The 21674-nt window shown below is 42.6% G+C and overlaps 2 protein-coding genes and 2 pseudogenes across 2 annotated transcripts; 1 reads left to right on the forward strand and 3 right to left on the reverse strand.

Moving 5' to 3' along the window:
* The first annotated feature begins 4039 nt into the window (after positions 1-4039).
* Positions 4040-5163, forward strand: LOC147417123 (uncharacterized). The gene is made up of 3 exons (XM_086507867.1): positions 4040-4139; positions 4351-4476; positions 4667-5163. Exons 1-3 carry the CDS (start codon positions 4040-4042, stop codon positions 4765-4767), a joined length of 327 nt encoding a protein of 108 aa, XP_086363993.1. The 3' UTR covers positions 4768-5163.
* A 2766-nt stretch (positions 5164-7929) lies between these two features.
* On the reverse strand, positions 7930-8906 carry LOC147417124 (putative pre-mRNA-splicing factor ATP-dependent RNA helicase DEAH5 pseudogene; annotated as a pseudogene).
* Position 8907: 1 nt separating this feature from the next.
* On the reverse strand, positions 8908-9978 carry LOC147417125 (uncharacterized; annotated as a pseudogene).
* Positions 9979-13546: 3568 nt separating this feature from the next.
* On the reverse strand, positions 13547-14444 carry LOC147417126 (uncharacterized). The gene is made up of 3 exons (XM_086507840.1): positions 14267-14444; positions 14125-14157; positions 13547-14051 (listed from the first exon to the last, which is right to left on the reverse strand). Exons 1-3 carry the CDS (start codon positions 14442-14444, stop codon positions 13996-13998), a joined length of 267 nt encoding a protein of 88 aa, XP_086363966.1. The 3' UTR covers positions 13547-13995.
* Between the last annotated feature and the right edge of the window lie 7230 nt (positions 14445-21674).

The raw sequence follows: 21674 nt of genomic DNA on the forward strand, positions 1-21674 counted from the left end.
TTCCTTGCATATTGACATTATGTTAGTACAAAAAAGCTATGTTGCCGTCGACGTTCATCACGGTGACCCGCTAACAAATGCTCATCTTTGTTGACAAGATCCTCCACAATCAACATAGAGACCTCACAAAAAGGAAACTCCAAAGGAACATAACTAATCAAAGGCCTTACCCTAGCAAACTCCACACTTTGCACACTTGGCACCATCCTTACTGGTCTACAGAACACCCTACTGCTACAACATGCATACAATCTATAGGCTTGAACAAGCCTAACTCCAGCTTTATTTTCACTTTCTTGCTCTTCACCCTGACAACTTTGATAGCCTTGGCATAGCTTCTTAGTTCTTCTCATAACCAACCTTCTCTTGAACACAAGGATGCATGCAAGCTAGGAACTTTTCCAGCTTGAAACAATCTGCATTGACCACTTGGGTAACATACACCATATCCTTCTAGCTTGTTTCAAACTTACCCACAAAAGCATCAAAATTTTCACTTACTTCTTGTCATAGCCCTTTGATCTTTGCATCCACTTCAGCAGTCAATACCACTTTGCAAAAGTTGTGTAGAAATTGATCTCAAAAAGCAATCCAATATTGCTTATCTGTACCTTCTAGACCATCAAAACATGCCTTTGCTTTACCTTGCAATACCAATGGCACCGTTTTCACCTTCTCTTCATCAATTCTTCATCACTCCACATTTGCAGTGACATCATGAACAACTTGAAATCTATCACCATTGTCCACATCTTCAACACCGTTGAAAATTGGACCAACACTTTGCCACATCTTTGATCACAAACTCAACACCGGGATCAATCAACGTGCTCCTCCATGGGGGACACTAGAAGATGGAAAGGAAGAAAGGGGTACACATACAACACACAACATATTGTCTCTCTATAGCCCATGATACACACAAACCCCCAAATCCACTGGGATTCACCTTCAAAATCCTCACAATCTCAGCTACACACACCCTTCTCGGTGTACCAATGCATACAGAAGACTTTTTAAAAAGTTGAAGCACATTCCACACCCACACAACCCTTGTTCCACACCACCTAGCACACATAATCCTCTCTTTCTCTCTCAGTTTGCATACACGGACCTCAGTTTGGGGTTGCACCCAACCACGTCGCAACTGGCAACAAAAGAAAAGAAACAACAAAAACGGGAAAGGGGAACGGGGAACCAACGCAAGAAATGGGGCAATGACAAGCTTTACATTTCACAAAACCTCTATACAATAGCACCATCATGCTGAGAAGGGCACAATCCTCCTGTGCCACTTCTTCTTCACCTTCAAAAGGCTCCCCAAGCCTTGGATTTGAAATGGCAGCTTCCCAAAAGATCCGACTTCAAAAAGCCTCCTTTAATTTTACAAAAAAATCTCTTATATGGAGTCCTCTCTTCAAAAAAAAAAAGAAAAGGGTTTTGATTGGCTCCTGTAGCTCGTTTTTGACATTTGACCCACATTACATGCACTCGTCCTTGCATTTTCAGTATGCTTGATAGGATGGTGACACCTCATCAAGTCTCTAGCTCCCACTCGCATGTGAAGCACCTCAAAGGACCCACTTTGGTTGTAACGGTGCCATGAAAACCCTAAGGGAGCCTCTTATATCTCAATAAAAGGACTGGGCTGTGTGTGAGCGCCCCCCCTGCATTCTCGCAAGAACACCACCTATTAGCATGCCACATCATCATCACCCTCATGCGAGCGGCATCGCCAACCATTGGCCACGAACTCCCATCACCGTAGGTTCTCAATCATCACCAAAATCACTTTTTTGAATCAAGTTACTAAATTGGGGAATTAACTGGGGTTTGCCAGGCTTTAATTAAGTCATGTATGAACTAGAAGTAGTATAATGATTTACAAAATGCACAAAAGATAACAGTGGCAAGTTGCAACTTTGATCACCTTGATACAGGAAAGAGTCACCAACAAAGAAGAGCACACACAAGTGGTAGACAAACCAACCTCCACAGGGTTACATATCTTGTCCTTGATAAAGCAAATCGAATGCTGGACATGGGTCTTGAACCTCAAATCAAAAAAATTATCTCCTAGATTCGGCTTGACAGACAAACTTTGCATTGGAGTGCAACTTGGCCTAAAGAAGTTGAAGGTTTATCCATACAATTTCTACAGAATCCTTACAAAGTTGTCATTGGTTCACAAGATCTAAAAGCTAATCATTCAATTCTACAAATTGTAAAGGTTGTTTCTGACAATGAGAAAGACACAAAATTGACATACATTTGTCATAACTTATGATTTTCTTGAATCATGTGAAGAATATGTACGTCGGATTGGACAAACAAGACGAGCTCATGCAAAGGCTATAGCCTATACTTTCTTTACATCAGCAAAACAACAACAAAGACCGCACTGACATCGACAACTAGGTCATGTCAGGGATGACATGAAATTGGAGGGGGGGAGTGTTGACCATTGGGTCAACAACACAACATAGCTCAACAAGGCCTTATTTTCTGAGAGTTATGGAATGCTGAGGATTATGGTTATAAACATCATTTGTAATAAGTAGCTAGTCTAGTTGTAGAAGCCGGGGTGGAAGGGCACTCCCAGATTGTAAATACAAAGCCATTTTACCCCTTGAACTCTATTTTAGGTTTAACCTATGGTAGCCTTAGTATATAAGGTATCTTGGTCATTTTGTATAGAGAACTTTTATCATAATCTAAGTTTTAAGCTGCTGTTGACAATGTGTGAGAGGGGAAGAGAGAGAGCGTGAGCTTCATCTTGGAGCTACTCCCTGCTCATTCATCACATTAGAGAATCGACAATACCATCATGCTAGGCTCCACGAGAGCTACACGACAATGCCAAGCATTCCTCACAGAATGGAGCGAACTTGCTCGCACATCTACGAGCTATTTGTGGTCGTAAGTATATCTAATGATGTTAGTTTTTTTCATGCAAGTAGTCATTAGAATCATGGAAACATAAGCTATGCATAGGTACTCACAGATTTTAGTTTTGGGCATTTCAGAATTCTGCTCTATCTTTATACGTATTTTTCACAGATGGGTTTAGAGTGAGGGGTTGAGTGTAGAGGCTTTGGGACAGGTGTATGCTAGTGAGGGGATGGTGTTCCTTAAGTTTTGTATGATTTTGGCATGGTTTGATGGGTTTCCTTCCGTTGTGTGTATATGGGTACGTGGTGTAGTTGGGAGCAGTGAGATTCTAGATTGTGGTTTAGTTGGCCTTTCATAGTGTTGTATGTGTAGGATGGTCTCAGCCTGATAAGATAAAGAAATTGCCTCCGTGCGCCTATCATGTCATCTGTGTCCTCAATTGACATTATGTTGATCTAGGTTGTGTTGCATGCACTTTATAGGTGGTGTGATTTGCTCCCGCAACATTGGCGCCATTGCCGGGGACATAAGGACTTAGGTAAGTATTCCTACTAGCACTCGTGTGATGGTTGCTTGATTTAGTTTTGGCTAAAGAAAGAATCTTTCTTAAGTAGATCTGGAAGAGGTTATTCCAAAATCAAGTGGATAGCTAGGAAGCATGTGTCTTGCCGAGGGTATGCAACTAGGCAGATTTAGTTAGGATTTTTAGTATTAGTTGTAGATTAGAGTAGTTGTTGGTGGCTGAGTGACTTGTGAGGTGCTAAAAGTGTTTGCTAGTATGTGTGCGGCAGTGAAGCGTTTTTCTACCATAGATGCAAAATCCCATATAATGTGTAGGAGTAGGTTTAGGTAAATGATTAGATTCTAGAGTTATTCATCACTAATTTATTTGTTGAAGTGCTTGTTTGCATTTGGAATCACAAAAAAGTCTACTTTTGAAGGTAAAAATGCAATAAACAAGGAACTCCACCGTGTCGTCTCTCTCTCTCTCTCTCTCTCTCTCTCTCTCTCTCTCTCTCTCTCTCTCTCTCTCTCTCTCTAAAGTTCAATGATTTTGCAATTTCTAATCGTGTGTTGCTATTGATTTCTCGCTTGGAGTGTCCAAGCCTCTAACAACAGTCCTCTCTCTAAGGCTGGCTGTCATGGAATGGGGTGTGGGTGGGTTCCTATTTTCTCTCCGTATAGCTTATGGCCCTCTGTTGCACATCGCAGGGATTTTTACCAAACACAAAGTAGAGAGGCCAGAGGTTGTCGCCTTGGCATAACCTCGGGCCCTTTTAACTCGACTTGCCTAGTGCTCTAGTTTGAAGGCACCCTGTCTCTTGAACTCTCCCCTCTGCAGGGGTTCATTTTAGTATTGTTTCTGGTCAAGGATTAGTAGTATCAGTGAACCAAAATAGAAGACGTTCTAGAATTTCATATTGATGTTCAAAGAGTAATAAACTCTCTCTTTTTCAGCTGATGAGGAGAACTGGGAAGGTTTGATAAGGAGTGGCCTTGTCTATGGAGGTGGCCAGATTGAGCCAGAAGAGCTGTTCAAGGTCATGAAAAAGAGGGTGGAGCGAGTTGACATGCGCACGGTGAGTTTTCTCTACGTTTCATAAGAAATCAAGACATATTTTTGAATGGATTCACACAGCACGGGTTGTGCATCCCAGAGACTTGAACATGATTCCATCCTATTGTGATGATGCGTAAAATGTTTACTCAGTTGAATACATTCATCACTTGGCAGTAAACCCATTTCTTGTGCATTTTATGTTTGTTATGCAAGAGAGTGGATCATACCAACAACGGGTTGTGTTAGAGTATCTGAAGGAGATAGAAGAAAGAGCACAAGCTGTCATAGAGGCCTTTCAGACCTCCAGAACATGAGGCGTATGATTATGGCCTTAATAGCATGGCTGATAGTTGTGAAGGGGCTGAGGAATATTATGATCGAGCCAGCTAATTTAACCTGGAGTGGGATGTTGTATATATTAGTGCCTGGAGTGGGCTGTTGCATATATTAGTGCAAACACAGACTTCCCGTTGCTGGCCTCTTCCAGTATCATTTGTATGACTAGGAAGGACCAGTGGTCGATTCTCTCAACCGTCAGTCAAGTGTTGCTCGTAATATCTTGCCTGTACTCATTGAGTGTAAAGTCAGTATCTTCAGCCTTTTTTGGAATGAACTTAGGGTGCGCAATGTCAAGTTTTGAAGCTTTACAATTTGATTTAGTATCATGTAATCCTTACTGTGAAACCTTCTGACCATGTTCCTCTGTAGATCATTTCTCTGCTAGCCGGTCAAAACTATGTATTGCGCTCTCTCTCTCTCTGTGTAAGCATTGCAAGTTCTTTGATGATTCATGACTAAGTGTCTACGAGCTATATCTTCAATTTTGAGTGCTTAAAGCTTCACTTTATGTCATTTTGACTAGAGAAAAGTGTTATTAGACCAGTTTAGATAGTTCTGTTGCAATCTTAATGATTTGGTTAATGATAGATCGTGATTTTTGTATTTTGTTGGAATGCTGTCAGACTTGTCCCCTTAGATCTTCAAGGTCTCTCGGAATAGTTTCCTACGACGTTAAGACTCTCTTTTTCATAGTATTTATATTTCATCATTTTGTCATTTCATTTTGTTATTCTGACTTTGTATCAGATCCACATTACATTGAAACGATCTGGTCTCATAGGTCATTTTGGCCTTTTGAAGACGTTAATATATCATTTCATTTCATTTTATTTCATTTGAAGACAGAGTGCCTACGTTGGAGGACATTGAATCTCTATAGCCTTTTGGATACTGATGTATATTTATATGATGCTTCGACTGTCAGAGAGCTCCATTGTATCAGCTCACCCTTTCTATTCCCTTTGTATCAAGCTTTCACCCCACCCCTACCCACTATTTTCTTTTCAATTCTTTGTACTTTTTGTGATTAGATTCACCATATGTAACCTTTTGGTCTCATAGGTCATTTTGGCCTTTTGAAGACGTTAATATTACATTTCATTTCATTCTCTCTCATTCTCTCTCTCTCTCTCTCTCTCTCTCTCTCTCTCTCTCTCTCTCTCTCTCTCTCTCTCTCTCTCTCTCTCTCTCTCTCTCTCTCAATATCAACACTTTATTGAAATCATACCAGAGCGAACATACGCTGAAGGACTACTATGCCTGAAACATAAGCGTCCGAGTAACAACGGAACATAGTGCGAGTGCCACCATTGAGAACCACGTTTTTCCTGAAGCAGTAAGGCATTACCGTTGATAGGAGAAAAAGGAATCACCCAGCACAGACGAACAATGTTATCTACTGCTCAAGGCATCTGCGTGCTTTCCTACTACTACTACTAGTTCACATGTAGAAGCTCGCTTCGCTTCTCTAGTCTCTTAACCACCCAACTCTCTTAGTCTCTGCTCATAATAAATTGAATAGTCAAGAGAAGGTGTGTGCCAAGTAGTTGGACTTGCTTTGTGTGCATATCCTTTGTTTGCTTTATAGAGCAAGAAAGGATACATACTGAAGAAGGAATTGCGAAGTTGAGCTCAAGAAGAAGGTGAACAGAAGCTTGTTTTGCTTATAATTCCTTCGCATAGAGCCGAAGTAGGGTAAGCCAACTTCTGTTTTTTGAACTAATGATAGCGGTGAACATAAATCATAATTGGGCTTGTGAAATTCTGAGCAGCCATAGTACGAGTTTGTGCAATCTTTCAAAAATGTGTCAAGAAGAAGAGGGTGGAGAAGAGGACTTGCAATAACCAAGAGACACCTTCAAGGAGGGAAGAGGAGAGCCTACATTACCACCGAAGTGTAAGTTTGTAAGAAGTCAGAAGTCCTCCCCATGCCTCTCATCTGAGCAAGAAGGTTAAGATTATTCATGTAACGTTTGTCATATCTGCGGATCAAGCTAGTGGTCATGTGTTGATTTATATTCATATCTCGGGATCAAGCTAGTGAAGTCTTGCCTAGATTACTTTTTTATTCTTAGGATATCAACTATTGTGAGCCCTAATGATTTGGGTGATTCAGGATTATTCCCATGCTGATACATTTAGGAGACAAATGCTGAAATTCCTATTTGACAGTTTCATGATATCCTCTCGAGGCTCCACCTCAACAACAGCTTGAATGCAATCTTCTTCATGTCTTGCACACAACTAAGAAGTAGAGCATTTAACAATAGCATCAAGAAAATTCATGAAAACCAAACACTAATATAGAGTCCCTCAAAGATTGGAGGGCAGTCGTCGCTTCAAAAGCAATTTGACAAGCCCACTTCACTCATAAACATAGCCCAAAAGCTCAACATAAAAGCGCCTACACCTATGATCATATCAAAACGATAGCCTTCCCCTCCTTTTCGAAGAATCTCCACAACTTGGAAAAGAGTTCTCTCAATTTACACTTCCACAATAGTAGCATCCACTTTGAAAATATCTTCTCCAAATCCATTATAGCAATACATTAGGAAAAACTAGTCTTGCTTAGAGAAATGGAGAAAAATTAATTGAAATATTGACTTGGTAATTGAGTAGGCATCCTGTACGACAGTGCAAGGCAAAGAACATTGTTTTTCAAACTACAAAAAACCTTGTGACTAGTTAAACGTCTCTTCATGCAATGAGGAAATGACGCAAACTAAAGACCATATAGTGAAGTCATGCAAAACAGAAGTGGCCATACATAACTATTGTGGAGGGTCGGCACTGTGTCTCCTTGGAAATTACAAGAAACACAAGTTGTGCCTTTGCCCCGTAGTTTGGTTGTGTGATCCAAGCAAATGCATATGAATCCAAATAACGAACCTTTACAACTTGTTGACATAGGGTTTTGTCTGTCAATTTGTAGAAGCTCCCATTGTCGATTTACAAATTTTATCATGAATAGAGTTGAAGCGTGTTGTAGCACAAAGGGCAAGAGGTCGGCACATCTGTTGTGGACCAATCTGCGATGACACATAGGCACCTAAAGTATAGAGTTGTTCCATAGCCGATATTAGAGCATGTAGATTGTGGAGGCCGTAGATCCAAAAAAATTGAAAGTCAATGAATCAGTAATACACAGCCTTCAGATGCAAAGTTGTATTGCCAGATTTATTCTTTGAATTTCAGGCACAGTTCGTTGTAACATCTTATTTCATTCTTGTGCATGCTCTCAGCGTACAAGAGACAACACTTTCCTGGACTTGTTCTGCCTGCTTGGGGCTTTGCTTTGTAGAGGCTTGAGAAATGGGTATAATGAGAAGTGAATCTAACCCAAGCTTGGGATTATAGACATTTGGCTTAGCAAAACTTGGATCTAAAAGGGACATTAGATTCCATTGATGATTAAAAATGCCTTTCCAATGTTGGTTGGAGCCACACTTTCCTTGTTGGTGCTCGATCAAAAAGTTCTCGTCTATATTTCACTAGGAAAGGCACTATAAACTGGGAGTATAAGCAACTCTGGAACATTGGGACCCAACCCCTTTATTCTCTCATACAAAATCTGGTACACTATACTTCTTCTTGTCCTCTTCAGTTGAAAAGAGAAGGATATCACCTTCTGGCTCAATTTAATGTATCCGCGTAATAGTAATAGGTGCAACATCTAGAAAAGTGCCCAGAAATCTTCTCAGCATCCAAGTGTAGCTGAGGTGACTAAAGGACGCAAACCTTTATGCCATGTTACTAGGTCCTTCGGCAGCCCATAGAGTCCATCAGTGTGTATTGTCCTTTCATGTGCTTCATCAAGCATGATGACAAAATGCGCGAAGAGCTGGCTATCCACGAGCAATATTCTGAGACGTATTCCATCTGTCATATACTTGATTACTGTCTCGGGGCCCGTTCTTGAACAAGGATGCACCCAAATTCTTTTGAAACCCTCTTGACCACAGACATTGTGGCCACTCTTTGAGATTGTGTGCAGCCAATCTTTCGTTTTGTTGTGCACCCCTGCTTTTGCTAGATATTGTGTAGTCTCTATTGTTTTCTTTGAATTGGTTTCTCCAATCACAACTTAAACCTGGTTCTCATGGACTGCTCCAACTGGGGTAATACCTCACATCCAAGACCCCTGACACTAGTAGTTGCTTAGCTTCTCATCTCTCAAGCAAAACTCGTTCTCTTTAGTGGTTGCCTAGAAGGGCCATTTTCATTCTAATCTGTGATGATAATCCCAAAAAGCCCTTTGATCATGTTGAAGGCTGAATCATACAAGAGGGATTAGATTCCTCATCCAAAGAGCTTCTTTTCATCATTAGAATATATTGCCCTATCTTTTGGTGCACCTCCCTCATGGAAGGGCTAATTTTATTCCCATCATGGAAACAACCTTAACCCATACCTCTTGATCATATTTGTGGTAATTTGCAACACATGCACAATCCATTCCTTTTGATCACAAAAGCCTAGAAGCTACATAAAGTAGCCGTATTCCATGACATTTGAAACCCTACCTCAGTAAACATTGCATAGCTTAAGTTCTTGTGGTTGATGCCCTTTTGAAGAGCTAGGGTTTCTATCATCTTGATCCCTCATGATCCGGTCACTGCGTTTATCATCATTGTCATTGCTTGTATCTATCCTTGCGATCATCATGATCTCTTGAGTCCTTCGATCACCATCCTGGTGGCTATGATCCCTTCTTTATTCATCCTCTCTATCATGGTCTCTTTGTCTTTCGTACCTTATCTCATCTAGATCATGTCCATCGCGATCTCCATTTTCATGTTGATCATGTCTACTGTAATCTTCATCATTATCTCTTCTGTGATTTTTGCCATCGTGTTGACTATCACATTCACTTTTGCTATCATGTCTACCATCACCACTACTTCTGTGTTGTTCCTCTTCTTTCATCTTAGCCTCATGCTCCAAGCTCGTTTTACAAATGTTTGATCCTCCCTCTGTCATGAGGGTCAGAAAGCCCAAAGAAGGTTGAATCTGAATGCTTACTTTTAGCTTTTAGGAGGAAGAACAACATAAATGCTAGTGAGCAAACTTTTAATGAAGTGCTTAGGAAGCTTTGCAAATGCCAAGCTTGCAAACCAACACAAGCAATTATGGCCAACCCTTGACAAAAAGATGGCTTTCTTATTAGCACCACAAAGGAGCATTATAAACAATATTTCCAGTGCTCATGGAGTTCAGAAAGGCATTCACTCTATCTTGGGAGGAGAGCAACATCACACTTTACATGGTGAGTAACAACACACATTACATGCTTTAAAAGTATTATTCATTTCTTGATTATGGTCACATTGTATCTTATTTGTGCATCGAGCATTTTTTATTGAAAAATATGGATCACTCAAAAATTTCAGCACCTAGGGCATGGAGAACTCCCATTGCCGAGCTACAGGGTGCAATTTAAAAATACCCATCATGATGGGGGTGTTGTGTAGTCCAAATATTTTAAAGGAGGCATTCAACTAGATACCACATGGGGTTTGCTTGTTAGTTCGCCATGGAGAGTGCGTGATTGTCTAACATTGCGAAGGAAGTAAGAACATTGGATCATGGAGAGGCATCAAGCTCCATTTGTTGCATAGCTATGACATAGAAGATTGCATACAAGCCATCAATTTAGATGCTGCATAGTAACCTACTAACGCACACCTATAGGTCTACTAGAGGATACTAAATTTTTGTCCATCCATGCCAAGAGAGTGACTATCCAGCCTGAGGGGACAAATATGGCATGTAGATCGAGGCAAGGGTTTGAGCAATTATAAGTTGCATCTTCTTTGTGATTGACCGCCCTATGTTTTGTACCCTTACATGATGTAAACGATTAGTGCCCGTTTATAGTGCAATTTCATTTTCCAAAACTCACACAGTTAAGCATTCATGTTAGTCTTGGTGTGAGATGGTTTTTTTTTTTTGGGGGGGGGGGGGGGGGGGGGGGGGGGGACATGGCTTAACACCAAAATCTCTCGGCCAGACATGTTGTAAGAGGTTCTTCATGGCCCCAATATGTCTTCATGCTTCTTCAATGCTACCACCACTTGAATCCGCTCATCAAAGAAGTACCCATCTCACCAGAAATTTCTTGAAAGCAAGTTATTCTCTTTGAATATGGGCAATATCCTTGGTGAATAAAACTTAAAAATTCTATGACACCCAAATCCTTGTGTGTGGTGGAATAGCTACCACATACTTGAAGATGTGCTCCTCCGTGCATGCCACAATTTTGAGAAATTTGTTGCTCTTGAGGTCAATGATAGAGCCAAGTTCTGGGACACAAGTGAAGAAAGCATTACCACCCATACACTAACCCACACCCCCCCCCCCCCCCCCCCCCCCCCCCCCCCACACCACACACACACACACACCATTCTCAATGTGTTTAGGAAGAGGGTGCATTGTGATAGAGGGATGGGTGTGAGTGGAGAGACGCTTGCAAAGGCTACAGATGTGGCCATGTTCAGAGTGTGTAAAAGCTAGCACTAAATGAGCTCAAAAGAAAGTGTAGGTGAAAAATGAAAAAGAGGTAGGTGGCTACCTTTTATAACGTCCCTCTTTCCAAAAAAGGGCTAGCCTCTTCTCTCCTCATAGCCTCCTTGAGTCCTTGTAGTGCACATTCTTGCACATAAACGTTGTGGTAGTTTCAAAAGAAGCAAGTTTTTTTAAGCACATGCACAAAACAATGAATAGGAAAGCACCAAGTCAAGGCTACAAATCAAGAAGCTCTTATCATATTTCAAGGAGCTTTGGACATCTCATACCATCTTTTGCTTCAAAGATGCTACCGACTGCAATTCTGGCTCATGCCACTCCACACTTAACAAAGACAAGACTTGGATAGGTTCAAGTCTACCATAATTATGTGTAGTAGTGGGGATGACATATGCGGGTGAGTGAAAGAAAACTATCGCTCTAAAATCTGTATGTAGTGCTTTGAATGTTCTCAAGGCTATGAAGTGGTTGCTCTTTCACCAATCTAGATGAAAAAAATGACTACACAAGCAAGTAGAAACACAATTGTAGGTATGAAAGACCCTTGTGACACCAAAAGAAACCCCTCATTGCCAGGAAGGTATTCAATGTGGTGGAAATGCCTTTCGAGTAGGTTGTTGCAATGCATCCTTTTGAGATTGAGAAAACAATAGCTACAATCCCCTTGTCCTTGAAATTCTTGGAACCATGAAGCCTCCCCTCTAATGGTGGTTTAAATTTCCACTAGTTGACATGGTAGGAACTATCATAAATGGTTGCATGTATACCCAAGCACCTTTGGTGAACTCTTGTGGCACCCATTCACGATCTAGCGACATGCAAGATTTACATAACAATTTCTAGATGAATCACATCTGCATGCATGTATTGATATGAGAGAGAGAGAGAGAGAGAGAGAGAACCTAACACCAATTGAGGGCTACCCCTCCAAAAGAAACTATATTTATGACTCTTCTATATAAGACTAGAATTGAGTTCTCCAAGCTTGAAAGAGCATCAAATTCCTCTAGCATCTCATACTAATTATATTTAGAGTTTGATGACTCAATTGGGAAGCATCTCTCTCAAGGTGGATGAGGACATTACCACACTAATGCGGGAACTTTGCATGCTGGGTTCTCGTTTTCCATGTTTTTGAAGCTTCTTTAGACCGAAGGCTAGCCATTGATGATACAACTTTTGGAGGCACGCAGAGACACATTGAAGCTTTATGGTCTCTCAAAAGTCTTCATCTTCAAAAGCATAATTAAAGTGGCATAAAATTGAGGACCTTGCCAATGTCACCAAAGGTCCTATCATGGGAGAAAAAGGGTATTTGCCTTCCTCCATCCTTGAAATTCTTTAGATGACGAGCTCTCTTCCAAGCAATGTAAGAATGACGATGCCCTCTACACTTTCTTTGAAAGACAATTTACATATGTATGAATCACCGTCTGAGCTTTACCTTGGATGTCATGGAACTATCCTTGTCATCTACAAGAGAGAGTGCCAATCTTGCTCAAAAGAGTTTCCTTGTTTAGTAATTGGAGGATAATTTAATGATTCAAGGAGTCTCTTCCTACCACTGGATCACTAGAATTGACCGTGAGTCTCTTCCTACCACTGGATCACTAGAATTGACCGTGATTCTTGTAGATGTGGACTTATTTGCATCCCAAAGCACACAAAATCTATTGGAATTAGTGCCCAAGTTGGGGGGACATATCACTTATCCTAAATGAACAACCAAAGAGGTAGGAAGTGTTTCCATGTGCGTGAAGATCCCATTATTTGCATCCAAACTGGACACCTATGGCGAATCAAACTATGGTAATCTTTAGTAAGTGCTCATGGCAATACATGTGTCAATCTCTCTCTCTCTCTCTCTCTCTCTCTCTCTCACACACACACACACACACACACACACACTTTTTTGTAAATCAATTTGATTTAACTTTCTGTGGGAAACCACAAAGAGAGGAAAACCCACCAAAAAGATGTACAAGGAAAGTCTCTCTCTCTCTCACACACACACACACACACACACATTCAAGCCAGTTTTTCACCATCCGCACTCCTTTAGGTACAATTTCTTTAAGGGCCAAGAGGAGAAATGTACACACACACACACACACACACACAAATTTATCAGAGCGCTTGAGCCTTGCATTCACCACTCGAAGCAAGCATGCTCCCTTAGCTGATTGCTCTCACAAAAGTAAGCATAGTTGTGACACAAAGCTGTAATTCTTTGAAACGAATTGGCACTGCAAGCTACATTTTCCATAGCTGAGCTGAATGGTTTATTGGCATGTGCCAGTAGCGCTATTAGGCCAAGAACTTTGGAAGACATTAACGTATTTTGTCCTTCAATGTAGCAGATATGAAACTTAGAAGCCATCTATTGTAAACCAATAAGATGCAGGGCTTGCACAAGTACTGTAGGCGATGGGGGGGGGGGAGAGAGAGAGAGAGAGAGAGAGAGAGAGATTGATTGATTGATTGCACAAACAACAAGGTGCATTGTTGAGATAAGAGAAATTCTCATCGGTTTTCTCTACAATCAGCTCTTTTCCCGCATACTCTCACTTTGATTACTTACAAGAGTAGACTGATATTAAGTGCTCATAGGACTGCTGAGAGAAAGGGCTGCTTTTTTGATGAAAATGCGGCAGGTGCATGATAATGGGGCGTCGTCATGGTATCACAGCCTTAAATCTGGATCGATACGACACTATACATGTGAAGAAACCTGCATCAACATGACAATGTTAGAAACTATATCAAAAAGCAAAGAAAAAGTCGACCAAAACCAGTGAAGCCACCTTGTAAAGTGAAACTCGGCTTGGTGAGGGCCCCTGAAGTCAGGCTAGTTTGGATAACCAGCCGATCATCAAACTCATTCTACAGCATTGTATCGAAGCTCACAGCTTCCTTAATTCACATCTGGAAGCAGAATCTGCGCACCTCTCCAAGACTCTCCCTTATCTAATGTTATTGGAGAAAGAACTGTGCTGTAAGCGACTGATATGAAGGGCTTGTCTCCATCCGTGACTGGACTGGACACCACCAGGTTCTCAAACCCACGATTTTCAAGGAGTAAGGACCTTCGCAAACCCTGCAAAATTGTAAACAGCTGGGACATGGGCCTTATTCATTCATAACAGGCATTTCTTTAGAAAACGCAGAACCAAACAAAGGAAAGAAACCTTAAAGCAAAGCAGCTCAGAGACAGCTCTCCATATTGATATCTTTCAATTCTCCAGAGACACTACTTGCTGGCCTGCCTGAGGCTTTTGTTAAGAGAGAAAATTTTTGCTACCCCTTCACTCACAGCTGCAGCAACCAATGATTGCCTTGCTTTGCATTGCAAGCTGTTGTCTCTTTCCTTATCAGCTAGACACAACTTTAGAACCACAGCATAAAAGGGGTTTTTATATGCCATCATCATGACACAGACTTTTACTAAGGTTTTCTGCCATGTAAGCCTCAGATGTATATATTATATAAAGGAGCATGCAAACGCCCACAAACACATACATTATTATCACTGATGAAATGAAGTTAGCCTCTGTCCCGTTTCTGATGAAGCCTTGGCCCTGTTGTCAAAGAAAATCAGAGCCTCTTGATCTCGTACTTTGCCCTACGCTTGGAAGAGCTCAGTACTCTCGTCCTCTTTATCCTGTGGTATCCCCTTAAAATCTGAGATCAATCCTCCTTTAGTCTAACCCTTCTCTTCTTGTCTCTCTCTACTGCCTTCGCTGTCTCCACCTTGTCCACTGGACTTTCTTCCTTGCATCAAGCACTTCGCTGCAATATGATTGGTCTCTCTACAAGTGTAGCACTTTCACCACTTACTATCCCACTCTGCCTTCTCTTCTGATGTCAAACAAGGAACTTCTTCACCTTCTTCCTACACTTCCTCAACTCTATCCAACGGCTTCTCCCTTACTCCTCATCTACAAAAGCCAATGATCCCATGAGCAAAGCATAGTCCTGTGCATGGGCCATCATCCCTTGTATGCTCGCGACCTTCTACTTCAAGCAATACCTTTCCGACTCCAGAAGCAGACCGCAACAGTATAGCTCCATCTCGAGAGAGACCATCTAAAATGAAGCGAGGGGAAGAAAAGAACTCCAAAACCTCTGGTTGTACAATAAAAGAGCGTCGGTCTTCTTCATCCCTGGGCGCTTCCAAACTGTGAGAGTATGTGCCTCATAAGCAGGTGCCAACCATAGGGCAGGCTGACGCAAACAACTGTTTGAATCCCACCCAAGTACCTGGTGCATGTCCATGAAGCAATAAAGTCAGCCACCACTGCCGCCCATTCCCCTTCGAAAGAGGTAGCGTTTCTGATTTTGGAAGCTTCCCTGAAGTTGCCTCCTGAGAAAGCTGTGCCAAAGCTTTCGTTTCATCTCAAAAGTCCTAAAAAAGTATCCAACTTTACGTTCTGGCCTCCTTCCTTGAAATCTTTCTATGTCCCCCAAACCGTCAACTAATTGTACATGTTCGGTCTCAAAAGAAGGTCGCCTTCAAGGTTCAGTGGCAAAAGTAGCCCCAAAGGTTGAGACATAACTCCTTATGCATCCTAGTACTCCCTAATCCTCATGTGGGATATCCATAAGGGTATCCATGCATCTTGACATACCTCCATACATCCCTCCCATGGGTCTTGGCATCCCTGCTCCATCGGCACCAAACATCCCTGTGTTGTAAGGCCCAGAACCACTCTACCCATGCCATATGGTCCAAAGAGCACCAACACCAGTGTCATATGGTCCATATGCACCTCTACCTGCACCGTAAGGCCCAGAAGCACAGGGAGATGTCGCAAGGTAACTCTTGATCGCCATATCAAAAAACGTTGTATTCCTGTCCACAAAGCCTGCATGTTTGCATGTGCACATATGCATCATCTGCTGTTGCATTTGTTGCTGAATCTCCTCATGTATCTTCCTCTAACTAACAATTGAGTTGGATCCCTTCTTATTGCTGGAATACTTGGATTACCTTCATCTTGGTCTATGACTTGGGGTTTACGAATCCTCTCCATTGCCAATAAAAACGACACCCCAAACTACTACCCATGAAAATCGACCTAATGGTACATTTAGCTATTGTAGAAGACATGGACATAAAGTGGTAGATGTTATTGGAGATGGCATGGTCGTCAAAAGAAGCAGATCGTGATGGCTCACCTCGAACTAGGATAACTTCTAACCTTGCCGCTCCCAATGCCTAGGCCGAGATCTTAGCGCTAGCACTGCCCTTTAGCCTCTTCATTTGCCCCTTTAGCACCTCCTATGTCAGTTCCTTTTGACTTGGAGTGTTGCCGGTTTCTTCTCAACCTAGGCAACCTTTCTCATTTGGTTGGAGTGTTATGCTTCAAAGGGTGGTAGCTCTTCTCCACCTCTCTCCGCCGGCTTCATAAGTAGCCAATGGGTATGATACGCTCATCTTTTGCACTTCCATTATCTACTTCCGCAATTTATTTTGCTATTTGGCCGTTATTTTCAGCTTCAACCTCCACTACGGTCATCTTCACTTGGTGTTGGACGGTCGGTCGTTTTTGAGCACCGGTCCTTTCTAGCTTGGCGCTCATTTTGGTTCTCTAGATTTGTTAGGACTTTTTTGTTTTGTTTTCGGAGTCGGGTAGGGCATGCCCAACCGCTCCCCTCATACACCAAAAAAATATAGAAGAAGAACGACCAGGACTATGCACCCGGAAACCAAAGGTAGACACTTTTGTCACTAGTTTCCTCTGGACTACGAGAGGCCAGAATTATCTACACTCTTAGGGCCATGACTAATCCCTTGAGAGACCCATTTCGCCAACTTGATTTGGGCGTGACAACAACCAAGTACCTCTGTTCAGAGGCCCAGGTACTACGAGACTTGCTTTGGTCTTCCCTTTGGAGTTGCCTCCTCCAGGTAACTTATCGCTCACCTCACTAAACTGCTTTTGAAACCCGACGGTTTTCCCCCTAGGAAATGCCATACCCGTTGTTAGGTGCAGCGGAATGATTGTTTGCGCTTTGCTCAAGATGAGTGCTCCGAATTGTGCTCAAGGTTCCTTTTGTTCTTATGGAAGGTAGAGCCTTCCGTTCTTAGTGAGAGAATGCTATGATCACAACAAAGTGAATGGACACTGTGCATACAAATGTATGAGACTGAGAGATAGAGAGAGAAGAGAGATATGACACCAAAGACGTAAAACCCTCCTCCAAAGGCCCCACTCTCGTCGGCGAGAGTGGTCTACTTATTGATTGCACAATCTGGTACAAATGGTATGCATGTGACTGATGCAAGTCTAGGCTATGTCGACGATGACGACGGTGATGACAAAATCGACCTAAGGGCTGAAATCTGCAATCTTTCTACTACTGTCCAAAAACGCTATGGGCTGAAATCTGCAAATCTTCTATTTGCTGAATTCTGACTCTATGTCGGTGACAATGTTGATGGCGACGATGCGACGACGACGCGCTGAAAAATGAAAACGCTGATCCTAGGGCTGATTCTGTCGCGATAGATCTGCAAAACGCTGAGGTTGCTGGCAGATGCAAAAACGCTAGGGCTTAAAATGAAGTCAGCTTTGCATGAAAAATCCGCATACATTCGTGCTCATTCATGAGCGAAACGTGCTCAACATACAATATGTCATGCCTAGGAAAAGGGATCACATAAGGACGTTGACTAAAATACAGGAAACGATCATGAATGAAACATTCGAACAATGCGTGCGTATCAATCATGCGAACACAAAATACTTCCTATGATGGTTCTTTGGACCTAGGCTCGGGAGCCAAGATCAGTTCTTCCTGAATGATCGAATCCTCCTGTGGGGGTTCTTTGGACCTCGACTCGAAAGCCAAGATCGGTTCTTCGTGATTGATCAAATCTACAACGAGGTTAGCTTCGCTAGAAAAAGCATCCACAAACACATCATCCTTGTGAACAATCACATCATCTTCATGCAACTCATCATGCTTGTGAGAAATCACATCTTTATCATTCAAATCATCATGCAAATCATGGGCATTCAAATCATCATGCAAATCATGTCTATCATGCTTTGGAGAAGAAGAGACTGAGAGAGTCTCCTTTTCCTGATTCTCTTGCATCTGTGCCTAAACTTGAGAAAAGAGTCGCAAGAACTCTTCCCTCCTTGCTTTGATCACGCGATCAAATTCTGCTTGTCTTGCTTTGTTCGCTGCTTGTCTTTCTGCTTCGTCTTCTGCTGCGTGTCTACGTTCCATTTCTGCTTTTCTTTCTGCGTGTCTGCGTTCCATTTCTGCTTTTCTTTCTTTGCCTTCATGATCAAATTTGGCTTGTCGTTCTTTGGCTTCCAAGCGTGCTTGCTCGCGCTCACGCTCTATGGCTGCCATTCTTGCGGCATTTCTTGCTTTGCATTGTAAATTCCGTTCCATAAACAACAGCTCCAACTCCTCCATTGGAGTTAGTGCAATCGGTGTCGTAGATGGGGAAGGGTCAAAAAAACCTCTTGGTGGGGAAAATTCTTCTTCGCCTCTCTCATGCTCATCACCTCCAAGCGAAGTATCCATTCCGCTTCGAGTGACAATCATTCTGAAGTCGTGGGTTCTTGGGGTCTTGAGGTTCTTAAGTTCACGAGGAACTTGGGTTCTTGGGATTCTTGAGGTTTTCTTTCGCTTGAAAATCACGTTTGAGAAGGATCTTCTCTTCACCCGAGTTCTACTCCTTTCTGCGGGCGCACCCCTTGGCGGCCTTGCGCTCACACCAAGGTTGCTTTTTCCCACCTCACGTCGATTGGCCGGCCGCTAAGTGCACGGTCCGCTCTCAATGAGTGAAAAGAAACACAAGGGGAGGCTAGACAAGCCCTTCTTTCTTGGGATTCCTGTCACTCTTCAACAAAACACGATTAGGAATCGACACGCCCAAGCGAACCTGGGTTCGTGCGACCTCAACAAGCAAAAAAAAATAAAATAAATTATGTGGTTCTTGTGGTTCTTTCCTTGAGTGATACAGATAACTGCCAAAGCTCTGATACCAATGTTAGGTGCAGCGGAATGATTGTTTGCGCTTTGCTCAAGATGAGTGCTCCGAACTGTGCTCAAGATTCCTTTTGTTCTTATGGAAGGTAGAGCTTTCCGTTCTTAGTGAGAGAATGCTATGATCACAACAAAGTGAATGGACACTGTGCGTGCAAGTGTATGAGACTGAGAGATAGAGAGAGAAAAGAGATACGACACCAGAGACGTTGTAAAACCCTCCTCCGAAGGCCCCACTCTCATCGGCGAGAGTGGTCTGGTCTACTTATTGATTGCACAATCTGGTACAAATGGTATGCATGTGACTGATGCAAGTCTAGGCTATGTCGATGATGACGACGGTGATGACGAAGTCGACCTAAGGGCTGAAATCTGCAATCTTTCTACTGCTGTCCAAAAACGCTATGGGCTGAAATCTGCAAATCTTCTATCTGCTGAATTCTGACTCTATGTCGCGATAGATCTGCAAAACGCTAAGGTTGCTGGTAGATGCAAAAACGCTAGGGCTGAAAATGGAGTTTCTGTCGCAGGGATTCTGCAGATGCAAAAACGCTAGGATGATCTGCTGTGGTCTTGTCGCCGTGGCTCTGCAAATGCAAAACGCTGGCTGATCTGCGGTGTCTTGTCCAAAAAACGCTAGCCAAGATGCTGTGGAGCAAAAATGCTAGAAGCCTTTGGGGTCCTGCTGAGAACGTGCCTGTTGAGCGGTGCTCCTGCTGCCTCTTCTGCCATTTAGTGCTAACTTGGGTTTGCTTATATATTAACTTAGCAAAATTGCCCTACCTACTTTTGTTGGAAAGTCACTTAAAAATAAAAAGTGAAAAATACCAAAAATAGGGAAAATAGGCTAAATGCACTGGAAAATTCCCCTGATTGAATCTGATGGATTCTGAAGGGAATAATGATGATCATGCTGTGTGCAACCAGAGGATATACATCTATACTAAGTCACTGGGCATGCACGGTCTACGAATAGACTCACAAAAATACCAGATCACTTCTAATCTAGACTGACTGGACTGACTGAACCCTGATCATGCTATAGCTTGTCCACGGACACATAGGGTTGGATGTGTCACGTGACACCCGCTTGGAAGGGCGTCGGCTCGCAGGTGGCGTCCGCTGAGGTTGGTGGTGTCTTCCTTTTGCACCTCCCAACCCTTTTTAGGTGAAGTTGACCCCCCCGGGGGGAATGGCACTTCGGCGCTCTTGTAACTCATTTGGCTTCGCTTGGGGAGAATTACGTCATTTCCCCCGAAAGGGATCGGATTCAAATAACAGCATAGAAAGGAGCATTATCTCCCCATCCACCTATGCAGAGCACCCAAATACCAGGGTATTTTTTTTGTTAGGACTCTAATACCTTTTTCAGTAACTTCTCTCAGCATGTTTGTTGAAGAGGGGTGTTTAGAATTTTATGTTCACCTTCTAGATGCTCTCACTCTTGCTTGGGGCTTTTCTTATGTGCCCTCAATCCCTGGTTCATTTACGTTCTTGTTCCATGTAGCGGCACATTACAAAGTTTTTCTACTAGGCAAAGCTCCTCAAGGGGATACGGCACTGAAGCTCAACTATAGTTGGTTCATGGGTCTTTACCTCGAGTCATGCAATGATCGCTAGGTTGTGGCTTGGCCACCCTTTCACTCTCTTGGTAGGGATTCTATGCACATTTAGGGTCTGCATCAAGCATTTTGCCCATTTAATACCTTTTTCACTGTTTTGTGATTTTCTCTGTTAGGTAATCTAAAGAGGTTCCACTATTTGGACATATTGTATCAATCTGTCTCTTGAGTTATCGAGTTGCCGACTTCACACCTCTCTCTCTCTCTCTCTCTCTCTCTCTCTCTCTCTCTCTCTCTCTCTCTCTCTCTCTCTCTCTCGTGCAACACGAAAAAGTAGCTGATCAGAGATGTATATGACTCTATGTACTAGAGATTTAGTGGCATCGAGCACGGTTACTAGAGAGAGAGAGAGGGCCTACACACCAGGAGACACATCCACAGACAGATCTCAATCTTCTTTCACCCAGAGAATGAGCAAAGATCAGAGCAGCTAGAGAGGAGGGATACAAGGCATATGTCACCAGCGTGTGACTACTATCTATCCTTTTTGTTGATTTCTTTCTTATTATCTATTTACTTTCACTTTTTGGAAACACCCCTCGGGAAATCTAACTGCCCTGCATTGCATAGCTAGTGTGGAACTGTCCAGAGGGAGTCCAGGCCTAAGGGCAAGAGAGCACTAAGGTTGGACAAGGACTATGGTTAGCCAAAGTGGGGTCATTGACTAGCCAAAGTGGAATCCTTTGCTACAGAGGCTACATTTCAGTTCTGGATGTGGCCGC

This window comes from Adiantum capillus-veneris, unplaced genomic scaffold (assembly GCF_014529385.1).
Source record: "Adiantum capillus-veneris isolate H3 unplaced genomic scaffold, ASM1452938v2 Hic_scaffold_325, whole genome shotgun sequence".
NCBI lineage: Eukaryota > Viridiplantae > Streptophyta > Polypodiopsida > Polypodiales > Pteridaceae > Adiantum > Adiantum capillus-veneris.

Bases quoted from the DNA above. Each gene is read 5' to 3' on its own strand.
- LOC147417126 (XM_086507840.1), bottom strand. From the start codon at position 14,444: ATGTCCCAGCTGTTTACAATTTTGCAGGGTTTGCGAAGGTCCTTACTC. The intron at 14,158-14,266 runs GTGCGCAGATTC...GCCTGACTTCAG, and splicing joins TAAGGGAGAGTCTTGGAGAG to GGGCCCTCACCAAGCCGAGT. The intron at 14,052-14,124 runs GTGGCTTCACTG...ATGTTGATGCAG, and splicing joins GCCGAGTTTCACTTTACAAG to GTTTCTTCACATGTATAGTG.
- LOC147417123 (XM_086507867.1), top strand. From the start codon at position 4,040: ATGGGGTGTGGGTGGGTTCCTATTTTCTCTCCGTATAGCTTATGGCCC. The intron at 4,140-4,350 runs GTTGTCGCCTTG...TCTCTTTTTCAG, and splicing joins ACAAAGTAGAGAGGCCAGAG to CTGATGAGGAGAACTGGGAA. The intron at 4,477-4,666 runs GTTTTCTCTACG...TTGTTATGCAAG, and splicing joins AGTTGACATGCGCACGGTGA to AGAGTGGATCATACCAACAA.